The sequence below is a fragment of the Miniopterus schreibersii genome, assembly GCF_964146895.1.
Source record: "Miniopterus schreibersii genome assembly, chromosome: 17".
NCBI classification, from domain to species: Eukaryota; Metazoa; Chordata; class Mammalia; order Chiroptera; family Miniopteridae; genus Miniopterus; species Miniopterus schreibersii.
In genome coordinates, this window is record NC_138117.1 from 34008802 (window position 1) to 34023416 (window position 14615).

At 41.0% G+C, this 14615-nt stretch overlaps 1 protein-coding gene across 2 annotated transcripts in view; it reads right to left on the reverse strand.

The window, feature by feature from the left end:
• WASHC5 (WASH complex subunit 5) overlaps nucleotides 1–14615 on the reverse strand; it is a 50764-nt gene that overhangs the window by 20621 nt on the left and 15528 nt on the right. For both annotated transcript variants that reach the window (XM_081117115.1, XM_081117116.1), the window contains exons 10-17: nucleotides 11933–12060; nucleotides 9733–9862; nucleotides 6956–7068; nucleotides 5389–5555; nucleotides 5237–5312; nucleotides 4218–4328; nucleotides 3131–3271; nucleotides 2010–2090 (exon numbers count right to left, since the gene is read on the reverse strand). In XM_081117115.1, coding sequence (XP_080973241.1) covers nucleotides 2010–2090; nucleotides 3131–3271; nucleotides 4218–4328; nucleotides 5237–5312; nucleotides 5389–5555; nucleotides 6956–7068; nucleotides 9733–9862; nucleotides 11933–12060 — 947 coding nt within the window. The remainder of the gene's footprint in view (nucleotides 1–2009; nucleotides 2091–3130; nucleotides 3272–4217; nucleotides 4329–5236; nucleotides 5313–5388; nucleotides 5556–6955; nucleotides 7069–9732; nucleotides 9863–11932; nucleotides 12061–14615) is intronic.

Here is a 14615-nt window from a genome sequence, read left to right on the forward strand (position 1 = left end):
CAGTTACCATTTCCACATGGATCCTCCAGAACCTTCTCTATTCATTTACATACATAAATATTTGTCCTTAAATACATATTTAGTTTCAAAAATCTAAATGGGATAATACACACACACTGTTCTGCAATTTACTGTTTTCACTTTGATTCCTGGAAATCTTCCAGTGGCTAATTCTTTTTGAAGGCAGCAGAGCCATGCATAGCATGAGTGCACCATGATGTATTCAGCCAATCTCTTAAGGATAAATACTTAGATTATTACTATCTTTTGGGCTACCTCTAAAATGAACACATACCTCTGTGTATATCTCACTTGCTTTAAGTCATACTGACTAAAGTGAACTTACACTTTTTACAGGTGTTTGAAATAGATCCTGAACATTGGGAGGTTAAGATTAGTAAGGGCCTTGGGTTGTTAGACTGGCAAAGGCAGACTCCTGGGTGAAATGGAGTGGTATGATATCCCCTCTGCTCTCATTATCTGAAAGTGTGTGGCAAATGATTTACATTTTTCTTAGGCAGTCTTTCCTTTGATAATTAGTGCTAAATGTTAGGTTTTAGTACATCCTTCTTATACTGGTCACTTTGCATGTAAGATGCTTAATCTGGTCCTAGGATTTATCACTGCTTTATGGATTAGTCATAAGTGATAACCTGCATATAATTTCTGCATATCAACTGAATTCAACTGGCATCAGAACTAAAGTATGTTTAATAGATTCTACTAATATTCCAGGGTAAATGGTATTTCTTTTAAATCACTTCCAGAAAACACACACTAAAGTTCCGTGTCTATTTAAGTTCATTTCCTATATTTTCTTGGATTTTATTAACATAATTATTACCCTGGCAACTTGATAACTATACATTTTTAAAAAATCAGAAATGTTCAGACTCTACTGATATCAGATAAATGGAAAAGTAAATAAAAGCACCATGAACTATGTGAATGGGCACATCACTAATCATAGGATTATAAATTAAAGCAGTAGTGAGATACCACTTTGTACCTCTTGGGCAAGCAGAAATTAGACAGTGGGAAATAATAAGTATTGGGGAAAATGTGAGTAAATACAAAGGAAACAGTCATTTCAGAAAGCAACTCGGCAGTATTGAGGCAAATTAAGTATAAATATGCCCTATGACGCAGCGATCCATTTTGGGTACAGAGATTTCATTAATTCTTGTACAGGCCTGCAAAGGGGACATGTTCCGAGATGCTCATCTTTGACAGTTTATGATAAAGGAAAGGAGCATAGGTAAGACATTGGGCAACACAGGTGTCTGTCCCTAGGGCAATGGTTAAGTAAAATGTGAAATTCTGTGCAGCAATAAGAAGTAACCAACTACCTGACCCATAGCAACATAAACTTATTTCAAAAACAATACATAGTGAGAAAAGTTGGAGAAAGAATGAGAGACAGAGCACAATAATTTAGGTAAATAAAAAACACATACACACATAAAATAACACCACATGCTAAAAATAAGGAAACTTGAATGTTTAGGGACAGAAATCAAACATAAAGAGCGGGTGCTGTGGGGGATGGGCATGGGTATCAAGGAAATGAGAAAGAAAAAAATAAGAGAGGAGCTTACAGGCATCAGTGGTGACAATGACCTGACAATGACAATAGAGTATGATTATCTTAGCTCTCTGCACCTGGTGCAATATAAAAATACTAAAAAGAAAAAAGGGTGGCAGAAAGAGAGAGAAAATTAGCCAGCTATTCTGTCTAAGGGCATTAAACCATTTTTCTTTATTATAAAAAGTCAATAAAATGGATTTTTCTTAGATTTAGATAACTCTGGGGTATTATGAAAAATAAGAATTATAATGTTCTTTCCTCCTCCATCAATTCTTGAGTAATATGAAGCTCAAAAGCTGAATGTAGACAGCAGGGACACAAGATAATAATGTCATTCCCTGTTCCCCAAGGGATAAATACCACACTCATTCAAACTAAGAGTCTCACTACAGGCCACACAGACCAACATCAAAGCCGTTACCTTGATGATGCCGACCAAAGTTGTTTTCATCATTAAGATGCCTTCAGTAAAAATGGAAATAGCATGAGTCAGCTTGGCAACCTTTAACAAAGAGAAAGTGGTCAGTGAATTACTTCAGATAAGACCCATCATTTGTAGAGAAGCTAAAATAATTGCCTAATGGTCCTGGAATTGCCAAAGACAACAGGAAGGAGCAAGTAGGTTTAGGACCCTGTGTGCACGTCCTGGTCGGAAATGAGGCTTCGTGGTGTCACTGAGAGACATTATGGGAAACTGAGTCAGAAGACATTAAACAGTTCTTTAAACTTTGACCAATCAGTTCCCCTTCTTTGGGTCTCAGTTTCTCACGCACAAAATGAGGGCAGGACTCAATGACATGGATGGTCCCTTTCAAGTAGAAAAGGCTTGTCAAGACTCTAAGAAGATATCTCCCCTTACTGCCATCTACATTTTTTCAAGCAACACCAGGAAACCCTGATAGGGTAGACAGACGCTATATTTCTGCGTTAGAGTAAGTGGAGCAATCCCACACTTGAAATCTAAGTTCCTGCTGTAATTTTCGGAGCTGTGTCAGAAGGTGTGACATTGACACTGGGATGAAACCTGCAGACACTGGACAGCACACTTCAGTTTTCATTTGATTTCACTTTTCACAGCTTCAAGTTCAAGGAAAAAGAAGAGCAGAGGTGTTTGGGAATAACAACCTCTGAGGCTGCTTAACTATTGCATGGACTTCAAAGTCTGGCTGTAGGAAATGGTTAATGGACCATATTATTGAGCCACTGGCTGGCCGTACAAAGCAGGAAGCCAAATGTAAAAAGTCTAGGCAATCTGGCCCCAGGAGAATAAGCCTGATTCACCAGGCTACTCAAGAGAAAAGTGATCAGCAGGCCTCCAATTTCCCTGAGAATACTCAGGCAGAAAGCCTTAAATGACACCAGTACAATGTAATAAAGGCACTACTGCAGCAAAATAGCAAACGTAGTTATCGCTGAGATTAGGAACAAACAAATCAGAATTGGCCTGACGGCCTCGGGGATATGGCAGGTGACACAGACCTGTGATATTTCATGGTTTGGGTTTTAAATATCGAAAGGCATAAGTCAAAGGGACAAAGCCACCTCATATCGCGGGCCCAGCTGAGCATAGTCCCTCAGCTTGTCCTTGTCCAGGCGGGTTGGCACCTCGATGATATGGTGGGTCTGAAGCTTTATGATCTTTAGGAGAGAAGTAAACATGCTTTCTGGAATGATCTGCAAAACCTTTAAGGACAGAGAAAGAATAAGGAAACAATTAAACACCTCTTTTCCTTTTCTTAGCTGGTAAGTGCTAGGATGACAGAAAGAAGGGTACCGGTGTGTCCAAAGCCAGTTGTCTACAGGGATGCTGAGGGACTTAAAGGGCTCTTTCAATACCTGCTCTCAGGCACAGGGCTGCATTCCTTCAAACTTTAACTGCTCACAGGATATAAAGCTAATCCTCATGGAAATGTTGCCAAAAGATGTGTCTTTTCCATATTGCCAACTTTTATTTATTTTTTTTACAGGCAGATGGATACTTTTAATAAATTAATTAGTTTTTATTTTTTTATTACAGTTGACATTCAATATTCAGGTGTACAGCCTAGTTAGACATTTATACAACTTACACAGTGATCCCCCTGATAATTCTAGTTCCCACCTGGCACCATGTAACTATCGCAACATTACTGACTATATTCCCGGTGCTAACTGCTACAAACTTCTAAAAGATTGAGGCTTTGACATGTTAAGTGACATGGTTGGAGAGCACTTGGCTAGTATGTGACATAGGTTAATTCTGAATCCAGGTCCTGTTGCTCCATACTGCACAAGTTCTTGAAACAAGGATCAAAATTCCCCTGAAAACTTTAAGTTTCGAATAGGATGTGTTGGATCTAGATACAGCTCCCTTTGCCAACCAGCTCTGTGACTTTGAAGAAGCCACCGTAATCTGTTCCTCAGCTTCTACGTCTATAAAATAGGTTGAAACCATCCACATTTAAAAAACAGGAGTGAAAGTTCTTTGAAATAAAGATACACCTGCACATCCACAGTAATTTATGCTCAGCTATTATAAATTTCTGGTATCAAAATAGTAACTTTTTATAGGGTCCCAGGTATACCTTTGGTATTTAAATTAGCAATTATTTTGCCAAGAAAATAAATGTGATACTGATGCATTTCTTACCTTTCTCACATAGGACACCAATTCACCAGAATAATATTGAGACACACTGAGGAGGTCAGGGCTATTTGCTTGATTAATACGAAGAAGGGGAAGGTCAAGGGCAGAGGCAAGCTGGAAGAGAAAAGATGTATGTTTCTGTTTCAAAAAGTCCTAGAAATCTGTTTCCAGAAACAGTCACATTACCCGTGAGAGCAACAACCACTGAACTTCATCACTGTCATTAATAGTTTCTGGCACTCATGTAATTTTAAAAAATGAAAGTCTTTTGCTCCAGCAGTGGTTCTTAAATTGCAGTCTCTGGACCAGCAGCATCAAGAGCACCTGGGAACTTGCCACAGAGACCATTCTCTAGCCCCACCCAGACTTACTGAATCCGGCACTCTGGGGGTGGGCCCAGCAATCTGTGTTGTGACAAGCTTCCTGGGGATTCTCATGCACCCTCAAGTTTGAAAGCCACCCTGCTACAAAAGACAGCTGGTCCTCTGGAAATCAGACATCCTGATGGATGGACTACCATATTACTAAGTCCAATCAAAGATGTCATGGCATGTAAGACATGCTGTTATTTATGTCCCCCACAGAAAGAGAAAAACATGCTGCCCGCCAGCATGGGCACCAAAGGGTTGCTGGTTCGATTCCTGGTCAGGGCACATGCCTGGGTTGCGGGCTTGAGCCCCAGTAGGGGGCACACAGGAGGCAGCAGATCAGTGACTCTCATTATTGATGTTTCTCTCTCTCTCCTTCTCTCTTCCTCTCTCTGAAATAAATTAAAAAAAACAAAAACCAAGTAATTTTCTGGAAGATGCTCCAACTTATTAATTCACACTTCAAGTATTTCTGGTATCTTCTGAAACTGTGCTCTCATAGAAAAATTGTTAACAATTTTCAGTCTATAAAAATACCTTAATTATTCAGCTTTCTAAAGGGGTGAAATCTTGGGCTGACCTACTGAATGAGGAAATAATGAAGGCCACCTCTTTCCTAGTGCCTGAGAACGGGATCTCACTGTGCTCACTTACCTTTAGGAATGTAGCTCTGAGTTTAGTAACCATGGATGGGTTTACCCTTATGCTCTCTTGCATGATAGATGTGAAACTGTAAAAACAGGTAAATGGTAAGAAGACATTCACAGTGGTTTTATCAAGGGCAAATGTCAGACTATCCATATTACCTGTCAATCAACTGCCATGCGAAAGAAAGGTCGCCCGCGATGTGCATTGTGATCAGGACCTCCTCCTTAATGTTAATGGTCCGGATCATTTGGTGCAGAAACTTGCGAGTGTCAGCAAGAAACTGACACACTTGCAGATTTGATTCCAACTGGTGAAATTCCTGAACCTGTGTTATATAAATACATTTAATTTTAAAATCCTGAATGGCCTCTATGGTGTTCCTTTTTCTTTGAAAACACTTCAAATGAAGCACATTACTTACTAAGAAGTTCCTGGCAAAAATTTTTATTTCAAATTATAATTTTGGAAATGTGTAAGCCAAGTCACAAAGCCATGCACAACTGTCTAGGATTAGAAAATGAGCGGTACTTCTTATATAACATAATAAGTGACTACTCCTGATTTCCATTTCAGAATCAATAAACAGGTATTGGGAAATCCTCTTAATTCTAAAGATTTGCAGGCTTGCTAAAAAACAAAATAGGTTCCATCACAACTAAGGTGCTGGCATGTGGACACTATTAAGTTCCTTTGATGTACTTTTTAAAACAAAATAATGAAATAATTTAAAACAAAATAATAAAACAAAAAAATTTCTACCATGGCTTGAAATTTTAATGTATATAATTCAAGGGGCCTGGGCACATGCCAAAATAAATAACTAACACAAAGGATAAAAGCCACCCAAGGTTTACAAAGCTGTATATAGTTATACCTTAGACTAGAAATACCAAAAACAACCAGAATAAAAACAGTACAAGTAAGCAACTGTTCTGGAATGAGGGAATCTGGAATGCTAACATGCACTATTTTACTTTGTGGCCATTAATAGTAACCATCCTAAAAACCTTGCAAAATTAGGAACAAGCCTATAAAAAAGTCTGCCAAATGAAAAAAGTATTAATTATATCTTTAAAATTTACAATTATACCACTGCACAGGGTTACAGAGGAGCACAGGTGATGTTTTAAAAATAATGGAGTTTATGGTGACTGCTCTGACGTTTTTAGTCTCCATTGTAAACCTAGCTAAACACACACTTAATATTTTAAGAGTGTGAGGTATAATAATTCTTTTTCGTACAATCATTTTTGAGTAGATAAAAAACAATAAACTTTTTTCAAAAGAAGGAAATATACCATTTATAAGCATATGCTTATCATACAACTATTTTCACTTTTCTTGTATGCCTTTTAGCTTTTCTATGGCATGTTCCTTTTATAAACCTAAAAATGGTGCATACAATGCAATTTTCTTTTTGCTTTTACCTCCTTACCACAATTTCCCATGTTTCTATATTGTTTTCATAATTATTTTTCTGAGACATCATGTTTCCACAGTTGAAATATCATAATTTTTGCTACCATTCTCTTCTTGCTGGTTATTGAATTATTTTCCCAACTTTAGGACACTATTTCATACTAGAGTTGCGCATATTAATTCATATTGCTTCTGCTTTTGATAAAATATTTTCTTAGATATTCTATTTCCAGGAGTAGATTCCTGGGTGGGTCAAAAGATATGACTAATGATTCAAGAACTGTCATTTAAAAAGACTTTCCTTACCTCCTCTAAAGCTTGTATTAGTTGCACAGTTTTTCTACCTGCAGCTGTAGAATCATCATAATTTAAAGACAATATTTGTTTGGAGATCTCTCTGAACCAAGCCTGAAGATTTTCTATTAATACAGAAACAAAAAAAGACAACTGGCTTTGAATTTAAATTATTCTTTACAAATCTAGTTCTTACAGAGCTTTTACTATGTGCCTACCACTGCTCTCAGGAATTATCCACAGTAACAACCAAAATGCCTGGGGCATGTGACCTAGAAGAAAAGATGAAACTTCCCACCTGAGTAGCTTAGTCTACAATACGTGGCAGAAAAGGTTTAAAGGCCCAAGTACAGGCTGCAAACTGATATATGCGAAGGTGGCAGGGGCAGTGGGGAGGAGGCAGGAAGGAACTGAAGGATGGGACCCAGGGTTACGGGGAGTTTTCTAGAGAAGTGAGGACGGGTACAGATCTGGAAAGGCAGATAGAGGACGAGAGATGGTTCATCCCTAGATGAAGGGACAAATGGGAACAGAGGCTTTGGGGCAAACATGGCAAAGGCATGTCTTGGGGAGAAAGAGGAGACAGACATGTCAGGAGTGTGAGGTATGAGCGGTGAGCCGTGGCGACATCTGAACTAATTAGTGTGCCCTATTTGCATTCACAAACCAGCTGGCATTTCACAGGGCAGAGAAAGGGAAGGGCATTAACATGCTCTGAGTACCTCAGTGTGTCAGGCAAAGATCTACACTTCGTCTTATTTATTCACAACTATCCACGGAAGCAGGAATTGGGACCCATTTCTCAGATGAGGAAGCTGATGCCCAGAAATATTAAGAATCCAATGCAGGGCTCCACTGTTACTAAATGGTAAAGCCAGGATTTTCACAACTGTTGGTCCCAACTCAAAGGCTTTGCTCTTTTCAGCAAGGTGATTCTCTAAAGTTTATCAGCGGGATGATTTCACTTTAATAAAAGAGCTTAGGGGCTCATCATCTAAGTTACTGTAACTGACATGAAGAACGCTAGTTGTAATTTTAAAGACTTTCTGTAGAGCTGAGGGGCAGCGACGGAGCAGGAGAAAGAGAATGAGAGTTACGGTTTGAGGCAAGGAGCTGGGTCCAGCTCCAGACCTCTGCTACCTTAGGCACGTGATTACATTCTTCAGCTTTGGGTTCCTTACATATAAAATGACGATAAAGAAGTTTCTCACAGGATTGCAAGGACCAAACAAGAAATATTTGGGAAAGTACTCCCTAAACTGAAAGATGCTACGTAGCCAGAAAAAGTATAAGGCGTTGTTTGGAATGACCTTTGAAACAATGCAGGTATTTATGAGGATTTAAGAGACCAGAACAAAGATTAATGTGCCCGATTCTAGGTAACTAATCTGGTTGGACTATTACAGGTGGCTCTTTTTCAGTTACAAGATGGTGACCTGCAAAACATGTTGCCAATTTAAATCACATCATTAAAAAACTGGGCGACTTTTTTCAATAGGAATAATAACAAAATTCGGAAATATATTTTAGACAACCATTCCTCATCAAACAAAAGCCAAATACAGTAATCACAAACTCACATTGATTAAAAATAGAAAAGATTTTTTAAAAATAAAAAGCTATACTATTAAGTAATTTTGCTGCAATACTATTGAAATGGACTTGATAGTTAAAACAAACATTAAACATTATAATTTGTCACCTTAAAATTCAGAGTGGTCTTACAGGGGCAATTTGAAAGGCTCCTATTTATATCAAAATCTGAAGCAATACCACAATTTTTCTGTAGATAAAATTTCCTGCCCTGGCCAGTTTGGCTCAGTGGTTAGAGAGTCAGCCTTCAGACTGAAGGGTCCCAGGTTCGATTCCGACCCTGGGCACGTATCTCAGCTGCAGGCTCAATCTTCAGCCCTGGTAGGGGCGTGTACAGGAGGCAACCAACCCATGTGTCTCTCTCACACCAATGTCTGTCTCTCTCTCTGAAAAGCAATGGAAAGAATATCCTGGGGTGAGGATTAAAAAAAAAAAATTTCCTAAAAGAGGCAGGATTAAAAGCAAAGTTAAACTTAAACTGGGTTTAGTTTCAAAACAGCCTGTAGGTCGCCTCTCCTGCCACTAGATGGCAGGCACAACAGTGAAAAAGAACCCAAGTTCAGAAGACAAGAATCTTCCATGTCATCTACGCTCGTGGTTATTCAGGTCCTTAGGTGAAGTATCCCTCTGAGAAGATCATGACAAGGACAGGTCCTTTTCCCCTCTCCCCAAATGCCCGTAAACTGACACACTAGTTTTGCATACTCTGTGGGGCTGGGGGGATGGATTATGGCTCTATAAAGACTATCTATGACCCAGAGAATAAGAACCCTTGATTTAGTTTAATCTCATACTTCATGAAGTCCAGAGAGAATAGGAGATTGCCCAGGGATCTTCATTAGCAATGTCTTAGCATACAATGCTTGACAACTAAGGACTTTTGACTTTGCCCATTTCTTTATATCTTTTTAAAGATCTTTAAAAATTGATTTTTAGAGAGAGAGGAAGGGAGAGGGAGAGAGGGAAACATTGATGTGAAAGTGAAGCATTGATTGGCTACCTCCTGCATACCCCCCACCGGGGACTGAGCCCACAACCTGGGCATGCGCCCTGACTGGGAATCGAACCTGTCACCCTTCAGGGCACAGGTTGCAGGGGACAATGCTGGACCAACTGAGCCACACAGGCCAGGGCTCTGCCCATTCCTAATTGTGTATACATTTCAAGCACACCAGCATTTCCTCTTCAGCAATTACCATTTTTCTCCACCCTGGTTAGGGGTTTCACTCCTGAAAAGACATCAGCAAGCTCTGTCATCCGCTCTGAGCCCTCCTTCTTATAATGCTCCCACTTGGCTTGCTTTTCTGAAAGCATTTGTTTGAACATCTGTTGAAGGGACAGAGAGATTTATTTACTTAAGAGAAAATCCAGATAAGGCAGTTTACTAAGAAAGCCTGAGTGACATCTAGTTTATTAGAAAAATATCATGCCTAACATTCACATTGCCTTGATGCCATCTCTTAAGCCTTACTTCTCTATACAGAGGGACAAAGCTACACCCTCCCTAAGTGGTTCTCAGATAAACTGCACGTGAGCACCCCCCGAAGGGCTTTCATGGTTTCAGATTCCTAAGCCCCATCCCTGAAGATTTTGCTTCATAAGGTTGTGGGTAGGCTCAGGAATCAGCACTTTAATGTGAAATTAAATTTGGTGACTACTGCTCTAAGGTCCTTTTGAGGTAACAATTTCTGTAATGCCCAATACAAATAGAGCAAAACAATGATAATAGGAATTTCTGACATTTCAGTTTGGTTCTTTAACCTACATTTTCATCTCTCATACTTCCCACCCCAACCCCTTTTCTAGAATCACTTTCTGATTCTCCTATAAACCCACTAATTGAAAGTGTGCTTCTTCTGATCTTTACATGAAGATGTATCTCCTAATTTAAGGACCATCCCCTATCCCAAATCCCATCTGACAATTTATGAAACCTGTGGGTTCAGACTGCGTGAATGAGGGTTTGAAGGGCTCAAAGCCTTATGGTCTGGAATGAAGGCCTCAGGGTGATAGTTTTGTTGCTATTGCCAGTCAAATGGCATTGATGGATCCTAGGCACTCAAAAAGATAGGGTGGGCTCTCTAAATAATTCTCACTATTCCTCATCCTATTACTTATTTCATTGATTACTCGTCCTGCCCAATCACAAAGATTCCTCTGCCACTAGCCCCACAAAATTCTACCCAGCCTTCAACCTGTCACCTACAGATGGAGTCTCCCTACACCACTGCTCATCTTTTCAATATTCATTATGAAAAAATAAAGAATTTCTTAAGAGGAAAATCACTATTCATGCGTATTTAGCTCCTAAGAGCACAGGAAAACAAATCCCTGTACCTCTGTGACATTGACGAGTCACTGAAAACACTCAGTACATGCATTAACATCAGGCTAATCAACACCTACTTTTTCTGAGCTACTTCATGGGAGAACACAGTGTCCTCACACACCTAGACACTAAAGAAACATCCAGTATATTCCTAGCCAGACTGAGGCAAGATTAAGTATTGGTTCTGAATGGGCATTAATGTCCTGGGCTAGTTCCTGGGCTCACCTGATCCAAACCCCCAAGGTTAGTTTACAGAACTTGGGCATGCCCAGGTAGCCACCATGTTTATTATGCCCACAGAAGCTTCTTTAGGGATAAGACTAACCCCAGAATTTCTGTCAGTGAACTCAATCTCCTTCAAGTCCTTAAGAGAGGACCTCATTCAAATGCAAATCATCCACCCTAGTTAGTTAGCCCTTTCCAAAGGGTTATCATGGCTTTTGAGTGAAGACTTGAATCCTGCGAGGCCCACAGAGGCTGGCTCCTGCCCACCACTCGAGCTCAGTTTGTACCACCTTCTCTTGCGTTCTCTTCCCTCCAGCCACGGGTCTTTTAAGTCCTGGGGCGCCATGCTGTTCCTCACCCAGAGGACTCAGACACAGTCTGTCTTCTCTTTGGAATGTTCTCCGTCACACTCCTATCTCTGTCTTAGCTAACTGTGACAGGTCCCTTCTTCGGGCCCGTCAGAAGCTTCTCTTCTCAGGGAAGTGGTCAAAGCCAGGACAGGCTCCTGCATGTTGGGCACCCAGAGGCCTGCGCTCTGTTTCTTTAGAGCGGGCCTCTCAGTCGTATTTACATCTTCGTCAGTGTGATTCTCTGGGTCATGTCCACACCCCTCACCAGACTGTAACCACCACAGCCCTGTGCACCTTCCTCTGTCACCGTATCTTTGAGGACAGTAAATCCTTGTTCAATGGCTAATTCTGTCCTTTTTCTGTAAGAATTATCTCAGACAGTAGAATCTCTAGCTTCAATCAGAGTTACTGCCACTAAATCCCAATCTTTCAAAAAAAATTTAAGCATAAAAAGGACTAAGACTTTGGCAATTATTCATTCAACTTTCTTACCTCTTTGAGTATAAACTCAAACTGTGCAGTATCCAATAGCAACTGAAAGAGCATCTTGGGATTGTACCTAGAGTCTGTCAGGATCTGCTCCTTGATCTGACGGAGACGTTTGTTGTTTGGGTCACAGGCTAGAATAGGAAAAAAAGAGTTTCTCTCTATGGAATATGAATTCTTAAAAACTTTCCTTCATTTTAAGTCTTTAAAAGGTAATTAGCAAAATGTATACCAATAACATGGTAAAATTAATTACAGCATGTGCATGCTATGGGGGAAAGTATAATCAAACTGTCAAACATGACCACTGGATCTGACGTGGAGTGCCGTCTGTGATACACTGCCGAATGAAAAAGCAAGCTACACAACAGCATGTCCGGATCTGCTAAGCATCTCGGGGCTGATTCACCTTCGAGTGTCCGACATGGACAGGCAAAGCCTCCTGACAGTGGCTCTCCAACAGTCGCAAGGCGCTGTGGAAGCCTCCTGCTTCCACAGGGAGGGAGATGAAAAATACGGTCTCCTTTCTGCACCATAAAAGCTAAATAAGCAGTTATGCTTCCCACATATGACTCGCAAGCAGACAGGCCAACCAGTGGTTTCTGGTGAAGCATGACCTTGTGCAATCAGGTCAGGAGTTGCCAGGCACAGAAATGGAAAGCAGATGTGGCTGAAGATCAAAGCAGGGGACCCTGGGCAGCCGAGGCTGTCCCTGGCAGGGTGGGAATCCAGGGGACCACCGGCTCCCAGACGTGGGCACAGCTGTCAGGAAGACAGAGATGAGGCTGAGTCACCAGAAAACCACAGTGGGTTTCGTGGCAGGAAAAAGTGAGGGCCTGAGCTGTTCAGAGGATTGAGAGGATAAGACTTTCAATAAAGAAGATTCTAAGCTGAGTCAATGTAGTAAAATCCTCAAACGAGAACTGGAGTTTATGTAAGACAAACTCAACTAATTAAAAACAGATCCAATACATGATTAAAAACTTTAGCCCAGCCGGGCGTGGCTCAGCGGTTGAGCATTACCTAGGATCCAGGCGATGGGGGTTCGATTCCCGGTCAGGGCACATGCCCGGGTTGCGGGCTCAATCCCCAGTCGGGGGTGTGCAGGAGGCAGCCAATCCATGACTCTCTCATCATTGATGTTTCTAACTCTCTCTCCCTCTCTTTTCCTCTCCCTGAAATCAATAAAGATGTATTTTTAAAAAACTACACCAAAAAAAAAAGCCCACAAAAAACCTTTAGCCATGGTATTCATAAACTATAAACTGAAGAGAGAGCTTAGCCAAGAAGCGGGATGAAAAGAAAAAAGCAACCAGAAATCAGCTCTTGGGAGAAACACTTAAGCAACGGGAGGTTTCTAGTGTGAAGAGAGAGGCTGGGGAGAAATTCCACACATTTTCAAAGACACGAAGGATGAGGAAGTCTGCTGCTCTCACTGCTGACCACTCACAGGAAGTGGAAACAGACGGTGGCCAAAGGGACACCATGCCTGGAAGCGGTGAGACGGGGCCACGGTGCTACCGAGGCAGGCTGCAGAATACTCTGGTGTGGACAGTGTGTTTCAGAGACACGGCCTCACCTGAAATAACAAGGGGGGTTGAAAGTGGTACCTGTCTCGGGGCAGGTTCTTGAGAAAAGTTTGCTGAGTGAAAAACAAAAAGGGGAGGCTGCTGAATGATACAACTCTCAGGGGGAGGGGCATGCAGCTCTGGATGAGTGAACTTATTAGTTAATTAATATAATCACCTATTTACCAAGCACAGTAGACCCTCGAATAACATCGTTTTATTATGTTGATGAAATGCCGCAGGAACTTAACTCCTGTTTATATCAATTAGCCTGTGGTAAAATTGGTTTGGTTATACTGCTTACCGCGTATAGTCACAGAACCTATTGATGTTAAGTGAGGACTTACTGTACAAGGAACTCTGTTAGCACTGAGCAAGCTCAGGTGTTAGCCCAACCCACTCATTTTTCTACCATTAAACCAGGGGTTTTAAAGTCATCAGCTCATGGACCTCGTGGATGTGTTTCACACCATCTGTGAAGCTTCTGACCCTGATGGCCAATAGGGTCTCAAAGAGGACCTTGACCCAGAAGAGGTTAAGACCCAACCTACCTTAATGAAGTGTTCTTATCTAGACATTCCCTCAACTCAGTGGGCCCATGCTTTTCTGTACTTCCAAACTCATTCCTTTTCTTCTATAATTTCTTCAGTCTAGAATTCCTTGTTTTTTACTTTGAAATCTTATTAAAGGCCAGTCAGCTTCCGCCTCCTGAGTGGAGCCTTCTCTGACCACTCCACCTCTCCATCCCTAGTGATGTTTCTCTCCTGCTCTGGACTCAAATCCCACCATCAACCTATTTTACACATCTGGCTCTTAGTTACTGGCTTAGCCCTTGTATTACTTTCCTGTTGCTGCTATAACAAATTACCACAAACGTAATGGCTTAAAAAGACCCAAATTTATTCTCTTATAGTTCCAGAGGTGAGGAATCTGAAATGGGTCTCACTGGGATAAAATCAAGATGTCAGTAGGGCTGTGCTCCTTCTGGAGACTCCAGGGGAAAATCCACTGTCTTGTCTTTTTTAGTATCTAGAGGCTGCCCATATTCCTTGGCCTGTGGTCCCTTCCACTACTAAAGTCAGCAACGGCCTGTTGTCTTTTTCACAACACCATCTTTCTAG